Below are 21,977 nucleotides of genomic sequence, written 5' to 3' on the forward strand. Positions count from 1 at the left end.
GTAATTGCCTTGCTTTAGCAAGTTTCAAAGCAAAAAATTTTGCAGTTATTAGCTATACGGCACTTAGTAATGTTTTTTTTTACCCTAACAAATGAGTGCTTAAGTTTCTACTAGTCTTATTACCTCGCCTTACTTCAAATTTTCCATTCGCTTGGTTCATCCCCTGAAGTAAAAAAACATAGACAAATTTCTCAAAATCAACTAATTTTGGTTTAAGGGATCAACATGTTGACAAGAACATTCAACTATATTTTAATGGCTTTTCTTTGATAGATCAATCAGTTTTGTCTTTTCTCGTAAGAGTTTGATTTGTATACTTTTTCCAAGATTTTTAGGCTCCCCTGAAAAATGTTCACCAATTAGACTGTCATACTAAGCTAATTGTAAAACTTTTAAAAGAGTCATAAGAAAACAATATGCCTTTTTGTCGTTTACTACGTTTTTCATCTGAAACTAATCGCAACACAAATTCCAGAGCGCCTAAAAATCAGAAACTTGATACCTAGGTTCAAAAAAAAACAACTACAACTTTCATCAAAACTGGAACAAACGCTTACACAAAATTAACAGATATCTGCGTACATTTAACAATAAATTAGGACACAATGATTTTTAGCTTGTATCTTTCCGTTGGGAATGATATCTGAGCAAAACTGGTTTGAGATATTCTCCACTCGTCATTATAAAAATCTGAAACGAGCTCTATTGTTTCCGAATTGAGACTAATTGGTAAAGTTTCAAACTCTCATAAATTTTTTCAAATGAACAGAACATTTTTCAAATTTTTGATCTCAGGATGCTAATAAACCTCAAACAGCAGCAAAAAAGATTGCAATATGATCTTGCTGAAAAATGAAAACAGCAAAATCATATGATCTAATTTTTTTTGCTAGAAGGCACAAAACTGAAAGTTGTGTTTTTCTCTGGTCACAATAAAGCAAAGCTTCGAATTTTATATATGTGCTTTTTGAGCTTTAAAACAACACGTGCGGTTAATAAACACAAATGAGCAGAGAAAAAAATGATTTTTGTGCTGTTTTAAAATGACCAATTCTTAACTTGCTAAACACATAATTTAATGCTTACAGTCATATGAAAACCGGTGAAAATTTAATATTGCTGTTCAAGAATGAACAAAATAGCGATTTAAGTATTTGTCTTTTTCGAGAGTGTTTATAGTTTTCATTGGTTCTAACAAATATTATTCGTTAAATCATCCAGCGGTCAGGGAAATTACTAAACTCAGACAAAACTTCGTCCCTCAGGTTTGTTTTAATTTTCTTTACACAGGTGTTTCACAGGTTAAAAATAGTTATAACGCTTTTGAAAAAAAAATAGTGAAAATCATGTAAGTCTGTACAACTCTTCAAAAAAAAGACTCAATAATTCATCCATTTGACGGGAAAATGTCCAGTAAAATCACTGTCAAATTTGCAATTATGGAAATTTTGATGTTTGGGAACCTGAGTTTGGGGCATATCGAAGGCAGAATGTATGCTTAACGCTTCATTGTTAAATTGCTTTTAAAATATTAGAGAACTTCTTTTTTTAGAACCATTTTGTCTCCTTTTGGCGAAAACTTTATTGCTGCCGTTGATAATGTGTAATGATGAAAAATTATAGCCTCGAATACTGATATATTATGAGCCCCGAATATTGATGAGAACCTTACTCTGAATAAAATATGAAAAACGTTCTTCTTATAAATTGCTTGGGATCCTTGTAATGCTCATGACATGTTTGGATTGACCTTAAAACTCACAGAAAAACAACATTCCCGTGCTTGCCATGTGATGAAGATTCATACTTCTCACATAAATCGAATTTCCAATCAATTTCATGATAGATATACTTTTAACACTTTTTCAGTTTTTTTGTGGAAAAATCTGCTGATATTGAGAAACGCCAAGATATTGAGAGGCGGAACATCCAAATTGCAACTAGGTTATGAATTCTTTTTTTCATGCTTGGAGATAAAAAAACATTTTTTCTCCCCAATTTTCTGTTTTTTTGGTTGATGGCAGTCTTCTTTTGGCTCCTCCCTTTAAGACATATAATTTTTTTTAGTATTTCTATTCTTGTAGTTATCAAATCCCCCAGCTCCCACATAATATATATATATAATTAGATTAAATTGCTTCGGCATCCCGCACCGAGAGTCCATTGATTTTAATTGATTATGTTGTGATTATATTGTCAGTATCGTTAAGATTAGGAAATATTTAAACCATAATAATCCATTAAAATTGGATTATAATCCTAAGATTAATAAGGTCAAAAAAATCCATTTTAATTGACTATAACGGATTTTTTTTTTGGAGATCACTGATAAACGTACAAATTTGTTTTGAAATTATCTGATTTCTTGTTTGGTGCAGTTGCCACATATACATTTAAATTTTAGAAAACTCACATTGGGTTTTATAAAATTTTCTCAATTTTTCCAACACTTTTCAAAAAAGTTTTAAATTTTTCCGCTTTTTGCGACTTTTTGTACCGACTATTTTCACCATTCAACTCACCTCCTCTACCTTCATTTCACTACCTCGAGTTTAATCCTCCCCCCCCCCCCACACACACACACACACACACTTCATTCTATCCCCTCCCACAATGTTTAATAAAAACCAGATTATCTTACCCAACTTAATTTTGGGGAGAAAGATTAAACAAAATTTCATCAAGATCATTATTAGCCCACACACTTAGAGATATTGACTAGATATTCTTGAAAAAATTGGCAAAATATTTGCAAGAATTATCAATTTTGGAGTTAAAAAAAGTTATAATCCATTATAATGAACTATATTGAATTTTTTTTTTCAAAAATTTTCAATTACAATGGAAATATAATCAGTTTAGTGGTCTGAAATTCACCTGTAAGGGATACTCATGGATTTTTTTGTGTCTCGGGAATCTATTGTAATCAATTATATTCCATGTGCGGGACCATAACCTCAAAAATCAATCTACTTTAAAAAATTTATAAAATGTCCAGAGGTGTTCTAAAATGGGATTGGTACCAGAAATAAGCAGGAAAATTTTTTTTTCTGACAATTTTTAAGTTTTTGGATGAATTCCTATTTTTATCTGACTTATAAACTGGACAGTCTGGAAAACAAAGTTCATCAGGGAAAAGCAATATGGGTGTTTAATATATTTTTTTTCTGTATAAGAGCAGAATATCTGTTTAGAAATTGTATGGCGAAAAAATGGTTGCATTGTAGTAATTCAAACTTGCTCATTTACTTTTTCATACCATAAGACCATCATCATTGGAATATTTGTAATGTTGTAGAGGAAATGCAAACTCAAAAAAACAGACGAAATTACGACTTTTCAGCAAAGTTTACTGTGAAAATTCTTCATACTTCAAATCTTGAACGAATATAAATTTTACATTTTACTTTATACCAATACCATAGTTGTGATTTATTCATTAGAGAGATTGCGTACGTTTAATAAGTTTTATCTGCGTTTCCAGCTGTTATAAGTTTTTTCTCTCTATTAAGTTTGCTCAAGCATGTTCGTTTAAATTATTTATTTATTCATAATGTGATAACCATCGCAGCTTTATTTTCATCTTGAATACAAATCAAGTTAGCCCATGTTTTTTGCAAAATTTATTGAACTTTTCTCAAAGTATAAAATTGAATCAAACAAAACATGCAAATGATATGGCCACCACCATAGCTTTACTTTCACTCATAACAGATTGTATCTGTTTTATAAACTGAGCTAAATTTTTGATCTAAGCGAAAGTTTTGGAGTTTTTATACAGAGCCATTTTATTTAAAAGTTTTACGTTTGTTCAAACATTGATTAATCTATACACAAAATCTTATAAAAGCCACCACTGCGGCTTAATTTTAACGAAATGAAATTTGGAATATAAATTATGTTAGCTCACGGTTTTTTGCAAAATTTAATTTTGCTTCTATTCTAAAACAAAACTCAAGCATAAAACTTATTTTTCATTTAAAATGGCCACCTGCATAGATTCATTTTCTTTCAAAAGAATGTTACAACTAACCATATGATCTTTTTTGAACCGTACGTTTAGTTGCTAGGTACATTTTTATACATTGAACATGATTATTGGTTTTATATATGCTCATTAAAGGATGAATCAAAGTTATAGCACGTGTAATGAAACGTTTCTTGTACTTTGACTGTAGAAATTAATTAATGATACTCAAAGTTTATCACCTCTCGTAATAAACAGGTAAGAATTTGATCATTTTGACGGAGAAGCGTGTAGATTTTTCTGATTTCCTATACACCTAATATTATGGCTAAAAAAGAAGCATATTTTTCAATAAAAAAATTAAATAAATTAAAGCAACCGGAGGAAACAGGCGAAAAATTCAACCAAAATGTTTTCATGGAACCGAGTTTGAGTTCAAAACTGAAGCTGAGTTTTGATTTTTTTCCAAAAAACTCGACACGCGTTACATTGCAAAGGCGCAAGTGTTTGCTCGAAGGTCGCCTGAGTTTAACAATAAAACGGTTTTCTGCATGATGTTTTTGCGACTTTTTCCAAACATGATAAATTGATCTACGTGTAAACTTGACTTTGCAAGAAACAAGCAATTGAATTTTTCAGCAATATAGATGCTATTTTAGATGCAACAAATTGCATTAAATTGACTTTTTTTGAAAATTTATACTTCAAAATTAATTATCTCAAACTCACTGATAAATTTTATTGATCAATGATAAAGTTCAAATCAAATTAACTACAATAACGGGGATTCCTACCTTAAAATTTTGTTCTCTTCATTTAAGAATTAATCGTCAATGATTCAATTCCTCAAAAGTGATTTCAAATTTCGTCACCATAATATATTACCTCATAAAAATATTGTGCTAAAAGTTGAAATTTGTTGCAATTTTAAAAGCCTGATTTAACCCTGATGTAATGGCATGCTAGACATTTAGATACCATTGAAAACAAAGTTGGAAACGAATTAAACTTAAGCAGTTTATGTTTATAGATTCAACTGGGATGTGAACCTAAAATGGAATTCGGCTCCTCGTCGGCAGCTGGGCCCTCTTCCAGCTACAGCCAGGAAAACCAACCCATTTTTGGAGTATGTCCAGCATGCCGTGAAAAATTGAAAGAGAGCCGCGTGTTGCCATGCGGACACTATGTTTGCGGTCCAGACTCGTCTAATAGATGTGCTATCAAAATAAGTGGCATGAGCAATCCAAGGTGTCCAGTTGAAAACTGCAAATACAACAAGACGAAATTCAGACGCAAATTCACCCATGAAGATTTGGCTGACGGGCAACCAGAAATGTCATCAGCTGCACCACCTGAGTACAAATCCCGCCCACCATCGAGAGGTAAACCAAATTTTCATAACAAGACGCCGATTTCAATATGATTGATATGGCCTAAGTTGAAGGGTCCAATGGAAGTTCCCAGGTTCATTTTGGAGTCCTATCTTTCCATGTGACCTGATGTTACTGGACTTAGAGATAAAATTTTAAGAAACATTTTTTGATGCGAAATTACTATTAGTTTTCACTATTGTGAGTTTCCAATCAGGATTTTTAAAATTGAGTCTCGATCAAATAGTTAATTTTTTATTAAATTGAGATGAACACGTTAGATATTATAAAATGAATAAGTGGAATTTAAATTAAATCAAATAACGTTTTCTAGTCTTTGCTAGTAATTTTTGTTAGTTGCAAATTTTTTTTAGCAATCCATGTTCGATCGAGAATTGTATCAAGTTTTTTGTACCTCTTTTCTGTCTTGTGATATTTTCAGTTTTCTTTTTCAATTCTGTAAAGATTAAGTCCAATTTTTTGCAAAATTCAACGCCATAATCTTCTGTCAATTCCAGTTTCACCCCAAAGTGAGAATAAAAAAGGTAGTTCAAATCCAGATAGCAGTCAAAAATGCCTCAGGCTAATATGATTAAATTTATAAGTGAAATGTCTTTGGTGGCAAAAACTAACCAAATCAGTAGGTCCGCTGCTCGGTGGTAATATTCATATTTTTTTCTAGATCGTGTTCCATCAAAAATTTTAAAAACTGAAATTAGCAAAGTTTTGGCACCTTTCAAAGTTTTATTGATACAGAGCCTTGGTAATGAACACTGGCTAGTTTTCGCGACATTTCTATTTCCATTTATTCCTTTTATGAAACCTTTCATTTTAATTTTTTGACGTGATCAAACTTTTCTCCAGCATCTAATTTTCGCCCGCAACGAATGGTCGCTTGCTGTCGGGAATTCTCAATTGGGACAAAACTTTGTTTGCTGCGAATTGTCGCATCACGCACTTTCCCATATAGAATAGGTTTAAAAAAATTTCATGTAAAAGTCTTTTAATCTCACTGACCATTTTGAGAATTCCACATAAGTGCCAACAAAAAAGATCAGAATACAAAAGTAAATACTCTAAGTATTATTATTTTGTATAATGTAAGCTTTCATGAACGCTTTTGTCCAAATAAATTTCAATTGAAAACAAGGCTGGTCGTATTAGGGCAAAGCCTTGAAACTTCCGACTGCTTCTTCGGTTTATGGAGCATTAATAACATAAGAAATTATGTTATAAAATAAAATGCATTTTTTTAGTTTTAGATTTTTTGTGCACACGCCATATAAAATCATCCCCCAAGCGCAATTTGTTTCAAAATCTTTCTCCCTCACGCCATATAAAGTAATAAAGGATAGCGAAACGGAATATTTGTGCTTAACATAACTAAAGTAACGGAACGTAACGTAAGTTACGGAATATTTGTGCTCGAGGTGGGCTTGTTTTCCTTCAGACAAATTTCGACTTTTTAACTAGGCGCTTTTGACGGAATTTTTTTTTCTATCATTCAAAAGTTTTCATTGTTTGAAGTTCTTAAGTTTGAAAAGATATTTCACCTGTGATTTTTTTGTTAAGTTTTGGGGGTTTAAAGATTGCCATTTTGAGAAAATTAACGCGCGATATATTTCTCTCTATGAACGCGTAGGCGGAGATTTAATCCGTCTTGGAAATCGTTCAAAATTAGCTATATTTGGTTCATTACTAGAAGCGAAACCTATCACTTTGAACGTTATATGTCGTGAAGGGGCTGATTCTTTCAAAAAAAAATCAATATTTTTTTTTACATTTACATTTGTTTTGTGATTGCTGCTCTATATACCTTAAAATGCTTCGCCCTGATACGAGCAATCTTGTTAGGACATTTAAGTTAAATAGTATTTTGAAGGTAAATCATACGCTTTTTGATCAGTGTTGAAGACTTTATAGGAATTGAGAAAAACCGGTGCGAATTTTTTTTGTTTTAGATGAATGAAAGCAAAAAGGGACAATTGTGTCTCGAAGATTTCCAAAGTTTCAGTTTAATCTGTTTTTAATTCTGTTTTTTAATCCAATTAGTATGTTTTGAACAATGTTTCAGACCATAAAAAAGATGTAATTTTCTAGTTCTTATATTAGCACCTAAGAACATCTAAAATTTTCAAGTCTAGATTTTCGAATTATTTTTATTAATGAAAACAATTATGAACTGAAGTTTCTGTAAAAAAAAGCCCAGCAACCAATTAAACTCGTTTCACGATTAAATTTCATTGAGAATATTTATGCATAGAGCCAACTCTTGTGAGAATGACTGCAAGAAGGTTTTCAACAAGAATGACAATTTCGTCCGTTCAAAGCATAGGAGAATGTCCTTCTTGTGGTAACAAACTGACATGTAGCCGAGTGATGCCTTGTGGACACTATGTGTGCAACAAATGCGCTATTTCCATTTGTGGAAAGAGTAATCCCAGATGTCCAGTTGACGATTGTAAGTACAGCAAGAGGGACTTCAGATGCAAGATCACACATGAGGATCTGGCTGACGGACAACCAGATCTATCAACCGATTTGCCTCCTGAATACCAGTCGCGCCCGTCTTCAAGAGGTAAACGAAAATATCCGCTTTCAAAGATGTTGCTTCTAAACCGAATTTAGGCACAATTTATCAAGTTTTTGGCAGTTCTTTTCACCCTTAATTGGTTTTAATTGTTACGTTTCAAAATTAACACATTTTTTTTCGTAGTTGAAATTGAGAACAAATAAACCCTACGAGCTAACTCTTCCTTGACTTCGTAAAGTGGTTGGTTGGAAAGAAAAAATTCACTCCAATTTTCAAATTTCTAGATCAAAACTTTGTTCATCTAGTTGCAAGTTTTGATTGCTCTAGACCCGCTTGCGGTACACTTGAGCAACAAAAAAGAGCTTCGAACCACTTGCAATACAATACAATAAAGTCGAAAAATTATATAAAAAAACGAATTTGTTTTAAAAAACTAGGTCTATCATATGGACAAACTAGTTTTGAATAAAAAAACCAAGGCAGTAGAAATAGAGAAAATGATCGGAAAAAATTATCGAGCGGTAACGAAGGAAGCTAACCGAGCAAAAACCCCATTACGCTCAAAAAAATTGGTGACCTAAAATCTAAAAAAAAATTCAAGTCCTTTTTTTCTAAAATCACTTATACACACGCAGATAACAGCATCAAACGACTCAAAAATAGATCAATTAGCCCGTGTAAAAAAAATAAAAACTATTAAACAGGAAAAAAAAAGAAAAAAAACAAAAAAAATCGAGTTGATAAAAATAAGAACAACATTAATAGCAAATTTCTCAAAGAACTATAACACAAAAGCCAAAATGCTCAAAATATTTTTCTTGCAGAATCTATCGGAGGAGATGAGAAGATGAGGCCTGCGAATTAAATTAATTATGGGAAAAAGTCTAGTACCAAGTTGAAACACACTTGCGATCACTAGTTTAATTTAAAAAAAATTCGTTCAGATTTTTACTATCATGAAAAAGCCCAAATTATGGCAAAAAACTTTCGCAAATTCTTTCTTAATCATTGTTTTTGTAATTGAAAAATTTGATTTTTTTTGAAAAATTGTATTCAACAAATTTCTTTCGTTTTCAGTTTCTGCAACACCTATGTCACCAATTTCACCAACCTACTCTGACACATGTTCAAAGCCGAGACACAACAATGCGAAGCTCGATTTATTCTGCAACAAATGCAAAGAATCAGTTTGCAAACATTGTTGGAAATCAGACCATTCAGACAAAAAGAACCACGAAATTGTGCCTTTCTCGGTTCTCCTGAAAACTGAAAAAGATATTGAAACTCGAATTGGGCTCTACAAAACTGAGTGCTCTCAAATAAAAACGTTGGAATCAGAGTACAAGTTTATTCAAGAAGACATCGAAAAACTTCGACAAAAGCAAAAAGAAATTACAGAAACTTTTGTTTTGTCTGATCTGAGAAAAAGTTCAACTGAAGTTAAACTTGCTATGCAGAAGAATGTCGACGCTGTTATAAAATTGAAAGCCAAAATCGGTGCCCAGTTTGACAAAATAACTGAAAAACATGGCCAGATATTTGAGGATCACAGAAAACAAGCTGTTCTGGAAGAAACCTCGTTAGTCCCGAATGATACAGAAGAGAATGAAGACAACTCAGCAGTTGGTGACGAAGAATCCGATAATGAATTACCAGGTAAATTAACCAAATTATTGGCATAAGTTGATTACCTAAAAATTTTAAAAAATGGCATAGACGAGAATTTGCACAAAATTTTGCCGTCAGTCAAACTGAATTTTTGAAGTTTCATTAGACGGAGGTATGTCTACTTCTCATTTTTCTTTTTTTTCAAGTTTACATTTAAAGGTGAAATTACAAGCAAGGCAAGTTTTTTTCTCAACAGACAAATTTGAATTGGTCAAAAAAATACTTAATACATATATTTTTTTCAATTTTAACTATTTTTTTCAGTTTCAGAGAAAACAACATACATCAAATAGTTGCTTTTGAACGTGTTTTCGATTGCCATTATTCATAAAACTATCAGTAATACAATTAGCTTTTTCAGTTCAAGTTAATTTAAACTGAACTGAACACGAATTCGACTTTCACTTTTTTATAATTAAATGTAATTTTGATATTTTGATTTCGCAATTTGATTTTGTTTCCAAAATCGCACTTTGATTTTGCTTTAGAACATTGCTTGTTTGAGATAACATGTTTTGATAAAGGCCGCTAATTTTCAAGTGTTTGTTGTTTGGTTTATTTATACTCTGCTTGAATTGACTATGAAAAGTTGGTTGACGAATATGCTCAAACGTTTTTTTATAGACTTTAGCGTCATAATTCAGCAACCCTTTTTAATTGAAATATTGCTGATCTTTCCAATCGCTTAAGGCAATGACCAAGAAAACCTCCGAAAATTTGTTCATTTTTTCTTTAATGTTCACATCTAGTAAATTACTGAAGAACATTTACTTAGTGAGACAATTTTGACGAGCTAGATATATGTTAAAACTATGAAGATAGCAAGGTTCTGCAACTTATACATTTTGAGTGCGTCTGTTACGGAGACTGCTCTAGGAAGACTGCTTACGGAGACTCTGCTTCTTCTGCGTCTTCTTTTCTGAATGTCAGTATAACAATAACTTTTGAATTTCAATTTAAAAATATGTCATAGGTAATAAACACAGGGGCGCAGCAGTTTGACTCCATTTGATGTACTTAACTTCTCTGACACGCATCAAAATACAAGCGATGAAACAATTTATTAAACTTCACACTTATGAAAAAACGAGTAGTGAGGAGATAGAAATACAAAGCCCAAAAATTTCATTCTATTTTAAAAAAACCAAACAATTATTTAAAAATGAAAAAGATCAAATTACTGAAAATGATAATTTTTCCAAAAATAATTTGAAGACAAATTCAAAATTTTAAAGTTCAATAAATATTTAAACGTAGTATTAAAAATCTTATCAAATCTGGAGCCGATAACAAGCGCCGATTTCAAATATTATTCTTATTTCAAATACTCATTTTTTTGAAATGTCTTACGGTATGAAAAACAAATGTGTTGTTGAGAGTTAGTTTTTTTCACCTTGCAAAATTTCATAACAATCTGTTAACTTAAAATTAGTTTTTCATTGAACCAACATTAATGAAATTACCAAAATGAAATTGACAAAGAAATAATCTGAAAGCTTTTTGTAACTGTTTCAACACATTTAAACAACGCAAAAGTAAAAGATTATAACAACTACATTATGAAAATTAGCAGATGACAACTCAAAATAACATAGGCAAACAATAATTTAGTTAGCAAATTTATGCGAAATTAAAGACAGTTATGAATTTTTCAAGTTCTAGTTTTATAGGACTGCAAGATTGCTGTTCTTCATTTTTCAAAGAAAGGGTCCCTACTTTTCGGAGAAAATGGGCGACAAACGAATGAGAAAAAAAGCAAAAAAAATTCAAATTTTGTCGAAAAAATTAAAAGTTAAGCCAAACTTGTTGTGTGAACTGACAAAAACATTTAAGGAGGTTTTGGGGGCTGACTCAGACTTTGTCAAAAAATCCAGTGGGATTTTTTCCATTCCCATACAATACCGAAGAAATTAAGTTTAAAAAAAAACATTCGGAATGTATGCCGACGTATTTAATGATGACCCTCCAGCAATGAACTAATTCAAAAAACCTTGTCTTTTCTTGCGCTTACATGACTCTGCCCTGCTTTGTCACTCCTTGTCTATCCCGACTTCTCCTTGCCCTGCTTTCCTTTACGCTGCACTTCCCCTCTTAGTCCTTCCATCCTTGTCTTGCGCTACCGTGCCTCTCCTTGCGCTGCCCGGCCGCTCCTTGCTTTGCGCTTCTCTGCCTTGCCTTAAATTAAACCGCCTTGATCGGTCTTGCTCTGGGCTGCCTTGCTCTTGCTTGCTGCTTTCCTCTGCCATGCTTTTACTAATCATACCCCTCCTCGCTCTGCTTTGTCTCTCCTATCTTTGCGCTAAGCTGCCTTGCCTCGTCCCGCCTTACCGGCTTCTCCTAGCTCTACGTTGCCCTGCTTTTTCCTAATCTGATCTTTTCCTCATTGTCTTGCCCTCCTTCCACTGCGCTACCTTACCCCTTTTTGCACTGCCCTGCTTTGCCTTGCCTTGCCTTACGCTACCCTGACAATTTGCACTGCCCCGCATTGTTACACCTCTCCTTGTCCTGCCATGCCTTGCCTTGGGCTGCCATGCATTGCGCTGTCTGATACTCCTTCCATCGCGCTGCCCTTCTCCTTCTTCCATTGCGCTGCCCTTCTCCTCCTCGCCTTGCGCTGCCCTAACTTGACTTGCGCTGCCCTGTCATGCCCTTCCTTGCCTTACCTTGCGCTACCCTGCACCTCGAGCTGCCTTGCTTTGTCATGCGCTGCCGTCTTGCCCGTCCTGAATTTCCTTGCCCTGCCATGCCTTGCCTTAGGCTGCCCCGCCTTGTCTCGTGCTACCCTGACACTCTTTGCGCTGTCTCGCATTGTTATACCTCTTCTTGTTTTCCCATGCCTTGCCTTGCGATTCCATGAATTCCGCTGCTTGCTCCTCTTCCATTGCGCTGTGCCTTTCTCCTTCTTCCATTGCGCTGCCCTTCTCCTCCTTGCCTTGCGCTGCCCTACCTCGACTTGCGCTGCCCTGTTTTGCCCTGTCATGCCATTCCTTGCCTTACCTTGCGCTACCTTGCACCTCAAGCTGCCTTGGTTTGTCATGCGCTGCCATGTCTTGCTCCTCCGTGACCTGTCTTGCCTCGCCCTTTTTCTTGCTCGGCATTGCACTGCCTTTTCTTACGCTGAGCTGACGCTCAATGCCATGCACTTCCCTGGCACTCTTTGCCTAGCCCTGCCTCGCCTTGCATTTTATCTCGCTCTGCGCTGCCCTGCCTTGCCTTGCGCTACCCTGACAATCTTTGCACTGCCCCGCATTGTTACACCTCTCCTTGTCCTGCCATGCCTTGCCTTGGGCTGCCATGAATTGCGCTGTCTGATCCTCCTTCCATTGCGCTGCCTTTCTCCTCCTTGCCTTGCGCTGCACTACCTTGACTTCCGCTGCCCTGTCTTGCCCGTTCTGACCTTCCGTGCCCTGCCATTTCTTGCCTTAGGCTGCCCCGCCTTGCCTTGTGCTACCTTGACACTCTTTGCGCTGCCCCGCATTGTTATACCTCTCCTTGTTCTGCCATGTCTTGCCTTGCGCTTCCATGAATTGCGCTGCCTGATCCTCTTTCCATAGCGCTGCCTGATCATCCTTCCATTGCGCTGCCCTTCTTCTCCTTGCCTTGCGCTGCCCTACCTTCAATTGCGCTGCTCTGTCTTGCCTCACGCTGTCCTGCCTTGCACTACCCCTCAATGCCCTGCCCCTCTTTGCCTTGCGCTACCCTGACAATCCTAGCGCCTACCCTGTTTTGCCTCGCGCTGCCCTGTCTCAGTTTACCCTTCCTTGCCCTACCTTGCCTTCCGCTGCCCTAGCCCTTTTTGCCTTGCTCTGCTCTACCAGTCTTTGTTTTGCTCTGCCCTACCTTGCCTTGCTCTACCCTGCCGAGCCCCTCCTTGCCTTGTTCTGCCTAGCCCCTCCTTAGCCTACCCTGCCTTGACTGGCGCTGCCTTCCCTTGCTTTGCGCTGCCCCACGTTGCCTTGCGCTACCCTGCCCCGCCTTGCCCTACCTTGCCTTGCGCTTCCCTGCCACTCCTTCCGTGCGCTGCCCTACGTTTCCTTGTGCTGCCCTGCCCCTCTTGCCTTACCTTGCACTGCCCTAACTTGCCCTGTGCTCCCCTGCATCCTTGCTTTGCGCTACCCTGCTCCTCCTTGCGCTGCCGATTTTCCGTACGCTGCCTGAGTTACCTCTCCTTCACTTGCCTTGCTCTACTTCTCTTTGCCCTGCCTTGCCTTGCACTGCTCTGCTCTGCTTTGCCCTGCCCAGGCCTTCCTTGACATACCTTGCCTTGCGCTGCCCTGCCCCTCCTTGCTTTGCCTAGGCTTGTATTGCTCCATCCTGTCCCTCTTTGCGCTGCACTGCCTTGCTCTACCCCTCAATGCACTGCCCATCTTTGCCTTGCGGTACCCTGCCACTCCTTGCACTGCCTTTTACTGCCTCGTGCGGCCCCTCCTTTCCGTGTTTCCTAGCGCTGCCCTGCATCCTTGCTTTGCGCTACCCTGCTCCTCCTTGCGCTGCCGATTTGCCGTACGCTGCCTGACTTACCTCTCCTTCACTTGCCTTGCTCTACCTCTCCTTGCCCTTTTACCTTGCCTTGCACTGCTCTGCCTTTCCCGGTCCAGGCCTTCCTTGCCTTGCGCTGTTCTGCCCCTCCTTGCTTTGCCCCAGGTTGCATTGCACTATCATCTCCCTCTTTGCGCTGCACTGCCTTGATATACCCCTCAATGCCCTGCCCCTCGTTGCACTGCGGTACCCTGCCCCTCCATGCGCTGTCTTGTACTGCCTCGTGCTGACCTGCTTTGGTGTTCCCCTCTTTGCCCTACCTTGCCTTGCGCTACCCTACCTTGACTTGCGCTGCCCAAACCTCGCATTGCATTACCCTGTCCCTCCTTGCACTGCCCTACCTTGCCTTGCTCTGCCCTGACCTTACTAGCCTTGCGCTGCTCTACCACACCTAGCTTTGCTCTGCTCTACCTTGCCTTGCTCTAACCTGCCTTGCCCTCCTTTCCCTGTTCTACCTTGCCTAGCGCTGCCCTGCCCCTCGTTGAACTGCGCTGCCCTGTATCCTTACATTGCGCTACCGTGCTCCTCCCTGCGCGTCAATTTGCCGTACGCTGCCCTAATTTGCCTTGCTCTACCTCTCCTTGCCCTGCCATGCATTGGCTTGTCCCGCCCTGAGCCTCCTTACCTTGCTCTACACTATACCTCCTTGCACCTTGTTTTGCCTCGCGCTCCCATGCATTGGTCTAACCATCTTTGCCTTACCTTGCCTTGCATTGACCTAGCCCTATTTGCCTTGCGCTGCTCTACCACTCCTTGCTTGGCTCTGCCCTGCCACACAATCCGCCCTGCTTGAGGTGCGCTGCCCTGCCTTGATCCTCTTTGCACTGCCTTGCACCGCATTGCTTCTCCTTGCTCTGCGCTGTTCTGCCTTCTCAAACGCTACTCTGCCCCCATTGCCCTGCGCTTCACTTCACCACCTTGCCTTGCGCTGCCCCTAACTTGACTCGCCCTGCCCCAACCATGCATTGCACTACCCTGCCCCATTTTGCGCTGCCCTACCTTGCCTCACGCTGCCCTGCTTTGCTCTATCCATCCTTGCCCTAACCATCCTTGCTCTGCCCTGACGGTATTTGCATTGCGCTGCTCTACCACTCCTTGCTTTGCCTTGCCCGACCTTGCCTTGCTCTACCCTGCTTGCGGCTCTCGATTTGCCGTACGCTGCCCTAAATTGCCGAGCTCCGTCTCTCCTTTACCTGCCTTGCTCTACCTCTCCTTGCCCTGCCCCTCCCTTCGGTGCTTTGCCTCGCACTGCCCCAACCTTGCATTGCGCTACCCTCCTTTTTTTACGCTGCCCTGCCTTCCCTCACGCTGCCCTCTTCCTCTTTCTCTTGCGGTACCCTGACTCTCCTTGAGCTGCCTTGCCTTGGTCTTCCCCTCTTTATCCTACCTTGCCTTGCTGTGCCGTACCTTGACTTGCGCTGCACTGCCTTGCATCGCCCTGCCTTTCTTTACCCTGCCATGCCTTGCCTTAGGCTGCCCTGTCCCAACCCGGCATTGCATTACCCTGCATCTCTTTGCACTACCCTGCCTTATTCACGCTGCCCTGCTTTACTCTATCCATCCTTGCCCTACCTTGCCTTACTCTACCCTATGCTGCTCCACCACTCCTTGCCTCGCTCTGCCCTACCTGGTCTTGCTTTATCCTACCTTGCTCCTCTTTTCCCTGTTCTGCCTTGTCCTTCCTTACCCTGCCCTGCCTTGCCTAGAGCTGCCCTGCTCTGCCCTGCCCCTCGTTGACCTGCGCTGCCCTGCATCCTTGCCTTGCGCTACCATGCTCCTACTTGCGCCTCTCAATTTGCCGTAGGCTGCCCTAAATTGCCGTGCGCCATCTCTCCTTCACCTGGCTTGCTCTTCCTCTCCTTGCCCTGCCTTGCCTTGACTTGCGTTGCTTTGTTCGCCTTGATATTTTTGCCTTGCGCTAAACTACACCTGCTCTGAATTGATCTAACCCTCTTTGCCTTACCTTACCTTGCGCTGCCCTGGCCCTATTTGCCTTGCGCTGCTCTGCCAATTCGTGTTATGATGTCCCACCTTGCCTTGCTTTACCCTGCCCCTAGAGCCGACCTGCTTTGTCGTGTGCTGCCCTGCCTTCCCTCACGCTGCCCTCTTCCTCTTTCTCTTGCGGTACCCTGACTCTCCTTGAGCTGCCTTGCCTTGGTCTTCCCCTCTTTATCCTACCTTGCCTTGCTGTGCCGTACCTTGACTTGCGCTGCACTGCCTTGCATCGCCCTGCCCTTCTTTACCCTGCCATGCCTTGCCTTAGGCTGCCCTGCCCCAACCCGGCATTGTATTACCCTGCATCTCTTTGCACTACCCTGCCTTATTCACGCTGCCCTGCTTTACTCTATCCATCCTTGCCCTACCTTGCCTTACTCTACCCTATGCTGCTCCACCACTCCTTGCCTTGCTCTGCCCTACCTGGTCTTGCTTTATCCTACCTTGCTCCTCTTTTCCCTGTTCTGCCTTGTCCTTCCTTACCCTGCCCTGCCTTGCCTAGAGCTGCCCTGCTCTGCCCTGCCCCTCGTTGACCTGCGCTGCCCTGCATCCTTGCCTTGCGCTACCATGCTCCTACTTGCGCCTCTCAATTTGCCGTAGGCTGCCCTAAATTGCCGTGCGCCATCTCTCCTTCACCTGCCTTGCTCTTCCTCTCATTGCCCTGCCTTGCCTTGACTTGCGTTGCTTTGTTCGCCTTGATCTTTTTGCCTTGCGCTACACTACACCTGCTCTGAATTGATCTAACCCTCTTTGCCTTACCTTACCTTGCGCTGCCGTGGCCCTATTTGCCTTGCGCTGCTCTGCCAATTCGTGTTATGATGTCCCACCTTGCCTTGCTTTACCCTGCCCCTAGAGCCGACCTGCTTTGTCGTGTGCTGCCCTGCCTTGATCCTCCTTGCACTACCATGTCTCGCTCGTCTTGCTCTGCGCTGCCCTGCCTTTCCTTACGCTGCATTGCCCCTCAATGCCTTGCACTGCCGTGACAATCCTTGCCTAGCCCTGCACTGTCAATCCTTGCCTAGCCCTGCACTGTCAATCCTTGCCTAGCCCTGTGATTCTATGCCTCGCACTGCTTCTCCTTGCTCTGCGCTGACCTGCCTTCCCTAACGCTTATCTGCCACTCATTGCCCCGCGCTGCCCCACCTTGCCTTGCGGTACCCTGCCCATCGTTGCACTGCCCCGCCTTGCCTCACCTCTCCTTGTTCTGCCCTACATTGATTAGCGCTGCCCTTCTAGTCCTTGCCTTGAGCTTCCCTTCTCCACCTTGCCTTGCGCTGCCCTACCTTGCCTCGCCTGCCGCAACCTTGCATTGAGCTACCCTGTCCCTTTTTGCGCTGCCCTGTCTTGCCTCACGCTGCCCTGCCTCGCTCTACCCTTCAATGCCCTGCCCCCATTTGCCTTGCGCTACCCTGCCTCTACTTGTGGTGCCCAGTATTGCCTCGCACTTCTCTGCTTTGTTCTACCCCTCAATGCCCTCTCCTTGCGCCACCCAACCCATCATTCCTTGCGCTGCCCTGCCACTTTTTGCCTTGCGCACCCCTGCCTTGTGCTATCCTGACTTTCCCAGCCTTGCACTTCTTTGCCCTGCCCTGCCTCTCCTTACTTTGCGCTACCCGGTCCCTCCTTGCGCTGCCCAGTAATGCCTCGCGCTTCTCTACTTTGGTATACCCTCAAGGCAATGCCCTGCTCCTTCTTGCCCTGCCATGCCTTGCGCTGCGCTGCCTCTCCTTGCGCCGCCCAATTCATCTTTTCTTGCGCTGCTCTGCCTCTTTTTGCCATGCGCAGTCCTGCCTTGCACTGCACTGACTTGCCCCGCCCAGGCCTACCTTGCCTTGCGCTGCCCTGTCCCTCCTTGCCCTGCCCTACCTTGTCTCGTCCTTCTTCTTGCTCTGCCCTGCCTTTCTTTACACTGCACTACCCATCATTTCACTGCGCTGCCCTGGCACTCAATGCCTAGCTGTCCTGCCTTGCGTCGCACTGCTTTTCCTTGCCCTGCGCTGCCCCGCCTTCCTTTGCGCTACACTAATTTTCTTTGTGCTGCCCCGCCTTGTTATACATCTCCTTGTCTTGCCCCATCGTGCCCCTCCTTGACAGGCCCCCACCTTGCATTGAGCTACACTGTCCCTCTCTGCGCTACCCTGTCCCTCTTTACGTTGACCTACCTTGCTCTATGGCTTCCTGCCTTGCCCCGATTTGCCTTGCGCTGCCCTGGCCCTGCTTACCTTGCCTTGCTTTACCCTGCCCTGTGTTGCCTCGCCCTGCCTCTCCCAATTTTCTGTTATTTGATATGTTTTGACTTTTTCGCCTGTTGAATGTACTGTGACACATTAAACAATCTGAATTTTTCGGTAAAATTATTTATTTGTGGATTCCGCGACAATTTCATTTTACGAAACTTTGTCTTACTTAAAGGCTTTTATCGAATTTCCAGATATGCACAAACAACAAAGGCTGGTTTTTAAAAACAAAACTTGCCATTGTAAGGCTTGTCAGCATGTTTTGTACTTTTTTCTGATTCACAATGGTTGTAACAGTCAAACCGAAAAAAAAGAACATTTTTTACTTTAGAAACCAACTTCGCGGAATGTTCCCTCGGTCAACACAAACTGCAAGACAGTAGAAAACTTCCTTGTGGACATTTAATATGTGGTCCAAACTCATCTAAACGATGCGCGCATTTCATCTGTGCCAGTAGTGAACCCAGGTGTCCCAGAACAGATTGCAGAAACCATAGAACCAAATACTCATCAAACTTCAGTGTCAGCGATTTGCAGGTTGATTCTTATAATGGACTGCCTGCAATTCAACCCCCGCCATATGACTCGCAATTTCCAAGCGGTAAAAATTTGATTTTTATTTTAATTTAATACAAATTTAATTGTATCGACGATTAAGTTGGATTAAATATCAAACTGCGATGTCCAAGTTTTAACTTTCACTTTAGAGTCACAGTCAGACAAATTCCCAGTATGCAAATCGCATCGAGGCCAACGGATGGAGTTTTATTGTACAAAAACAGGCTGTGAAATTCAGATTTGTAGCGAATGCTGGACTGATAAACATTCGGATCACACAAACGACGTCGTCCCTTTTGAAAACTTGCTCGACTCTGAAACAGTCAAATTTGAAAACATTACTAAATTCCAGAAACAGAGTCGAAAAATTCTTGACATTTTCTCTGAGTACGAAACTATAATTAACGACGTAGATAACGCAATGAATGCCCAAAACTCAGTCATGAATTCAAAAGTAAAAGAAGAATTGCGTCAATTGTCTCAAAACGCTACTTTGATTTTGGGCCGACAATTAAACTCAATAAATGATGTGAAAACAAACATGTTGGATACATTTGAGCTACTAATTGAGTCAGGCAGGCGAATTTACAATGATTGTCTGCAGAAATATGTGGACGAAACAACGAGCACTGTAACCGCAGGTGCAGTTTCATCTAAAATCAATAGCGAAAACATTGGTAACATACAAACTGTTGACAAAAATAGCGGAGAAAAAAAAATTGATGAAGGCAGAAGACATCACCCAGCGAATCGATTGATGGGAATTGATGTTCAGAAACTTTCGGGCACAATGGAGATTGCTGGCAGAATGGTTTACGACAGTGTTAACAACCAGCTGATAAGCGTAGCTAAAAACAGAGAGGTACTCAAAGTGTACGGTTTGAACTTGAAATCGGCGAGTACAAAACTGAACAGGTCATTGAACTTGTCACGACTCAGAGAGAAAAGCAGCAGAGCCCATGATATATCTGACTTGGCAATTGACAGCCGTAATCGCGTGTATGCCTGCATTTATTATGATATTTGGAACTGTAAACCCTCAGTGGAAGAAGTGGAACTGAAAACCCTCAAGAAGAAGAACACATTAGATACTACAGATATTCTGAATGGAGAAGGGACATATTGGGTGCTGTTGAGTTATAATGACACTATTGCAGTAGTCGTTCATGATCATCGTAAACACGGAGCATACAGATGGGCTAGTGTGACTGTTTATTCCAATCAGGAGAGACAACATACAGTGCCCATTGACATATTAACTCGAGAGCACTATTTCGTTTCTACGAGACGCAATGTGTTGGTCAATGAGAACACTCTACTCCTCAAATGTGGATGGAGGAACAGAGTGGCAGTGGTCTCATTGCCAAAACCAAAACCACGAGAACAACAAACGAATGAATCGAATCAAACTAAAACACAAACGACAAAAGAAGCAGACAATCTGCAACCTGTTTATGTCAAGTATATCACTCTACGTGGAGTTAAAAATCTTATCAGAATGGTTTGGATACCATCTTTATTGGAGTCTGAAGACCAGCCTTCGACTAACTCATTAAGAGGGTATCTTTTTGCCTCGAGTTTGAATGAAAACTTAAATGCATATAAAACACTAGTGTACGATATAGACTTAGAGAGTGTGCTGTCCAAGGTTGAGAATGGTGAAGAGACAACAATTGAGCCCATGTCAGGAGTAGCACCGTTGGAAGACATATTTGTCTTGTGTTTCATAGATCACTCCACTATTTTTGCTTACACTTCAGAAGGCAGACTACGATTACTCAATCTCAATTATAGTCCACCTGAATGACAACTTTCTTACAACTGTAGACGCATGATTATGGTTACAATACATATCCGATTCCGAAACACTTCAAAAATAAGCATACATTGAACATACAAGGTGTGATTAGTCCAACTGAAATGAAAAATTCAGTTGTGTGGAAAATCCACTCAATTCAAGCCCTCTAATGATTTCATTTACGATATATTCTTAAATTTCTAACAACAACAACTAAGTGATTTTATAAATTAACCCGGAACTTATCATTATTTGTAATGCTTTAATTAATCATTCTCAGACAATTTTCTAATTAAAACTCTTTTTCACGAATATCTTTAACTACACGAATCGCTTTAATTAGCCCCATCCCCCTCCATTATTAGGTACAAAATTCACATATGCTTAAGCATGGAAAGATATCAGTCGTTATTCGTTACTAAGGTGGCAATTAGTTACTAGGTACCAAAGGTGGGGGGATAGTTAACAGATCCCAACTCACTTGAATATATTTTCGTTCTATGGTTAATGAAAAAGACAAGATATAAAGACTGTCATTTCAATTGGATAAACTGATCGCAATTTGAATAATTCCTAATCTATCAAACAACTGACATTTGCACATCCACTCAATCCAGCCAATAGCAATTGAGCAGACACTTAACGAGAAAGGATTTCATTAGACATTGCAATTCACATTTCATTGAATCAATTCGATATCGTTAAAACTGAAGCTCGGTTTTCGCTACTTATCCAAACGCAACCATACAATTTATTCTTTATCTTACAACATCTTAAACAGTCCTTTTGAAGTCAACAACATAGGTCAAATTATACAAAACATTATCTAAACTTGATTCTCAATAAACAAAAGCTGTTATACTAAAATTTGACCGTTGTTATTAACTTTAAGGGCTAACTGGCATTTTAAAAGTAAAAGCAAAACTTGACAATACTAATACGTTGTTGAAACAAAATACATTATTTTACACTGAGATTCGTTAACATACATTAATTATCTTATTACTTAATATTAATAGATACAATATTATTATTTTTAGAAAACTCCGACAAAGCAAAATAAAAAATAAGAAATAAAATATTTACTTATAATGAAATAGCGAATCAACAATAGCAGTCGTTTAATTAGAGCGCAAAAGGGGGAAACTTTGGGCGAGCATTTTTTTGGGGGAGGGGGTTTTGGGTTAAGGTGGATTTGAAAGCATAAAAAAACTTACATTACATACGTACATACTAAGGACAACAATAAGAAAGTCGTTTGGGTATCGAGGCAAAACATAGCACGGCGGGTTTGGGTAGGATAGGTTAATTC

General features: G+C 40.3%; 1 protein-coding gene across 1 annotated transcript; it reads left to right on the forward strand.

Moving 5' to 3' along the window:
* Positions 1-1,020: 1,020 nt before the first annotated feature.
* On the forward strand, positions 1,021-20,674 carry LOC134853695 (uncharacterized). The gene is made up of 6 exons (XM_063869694.1): positions 1,021-1,265; positions 4,998-5,349; positions 7,601-7,915; positions 8,948-9,526; positions 18,641-18,910; positions 19,017-20,674. The coding sequence occupies exons 2-6, from the start codon at positions 5,022-5,024 to the stop codon at positions 20,672-20,674; spliced, it is 3,150 nt and encodes a 1,049-aa protein (XP_063725764.1). The 5' UTR covers positions 1,021-1,265; positions 4,998-5,021.
* Positions 20,675-21,977: the final 1,303 nt, after the last annotated feature.

This window comes from Symsagittifera roscoffensis, chromosome 8 (assembly GCF_963678635.1).
Source record: "Symsagittifera roscoffensis chromosome 8, txSymRosc1.1, whole genome shotgun sequence".
Lineage (NCBI taxonomy): Eukaryota > Metazoa > Xenacoelomorpha > Acoela > Convolutidae > Symsagittifera > Symsagittifera roscoffensis.

Bases quoted from the DNA above. Each gene is read 5' to 3' on its own strand.
- LOC134853695 (XM_063869694.1), top strand. From the start codon at position 5,022: ATGGAATTCGGCTCCTCGTCGGCAGCTGGGCCCTCTTCCAGCTACAGC. The intron at 7,916-8,947 runs GTAAACGAAAAT...TTTCGTTTTCAG, and splicing joins GTCGCGCCCGTCTTCAAGAG to TTTCTGCAACACCTATGTCA. The intron at 9,527-18,640 runs GTAAATTAACCA...TTTTTACTTTAG, and splicing joins ATCCGATAATGAATTACCAG to AAACCAACTTCGCGGAATGT.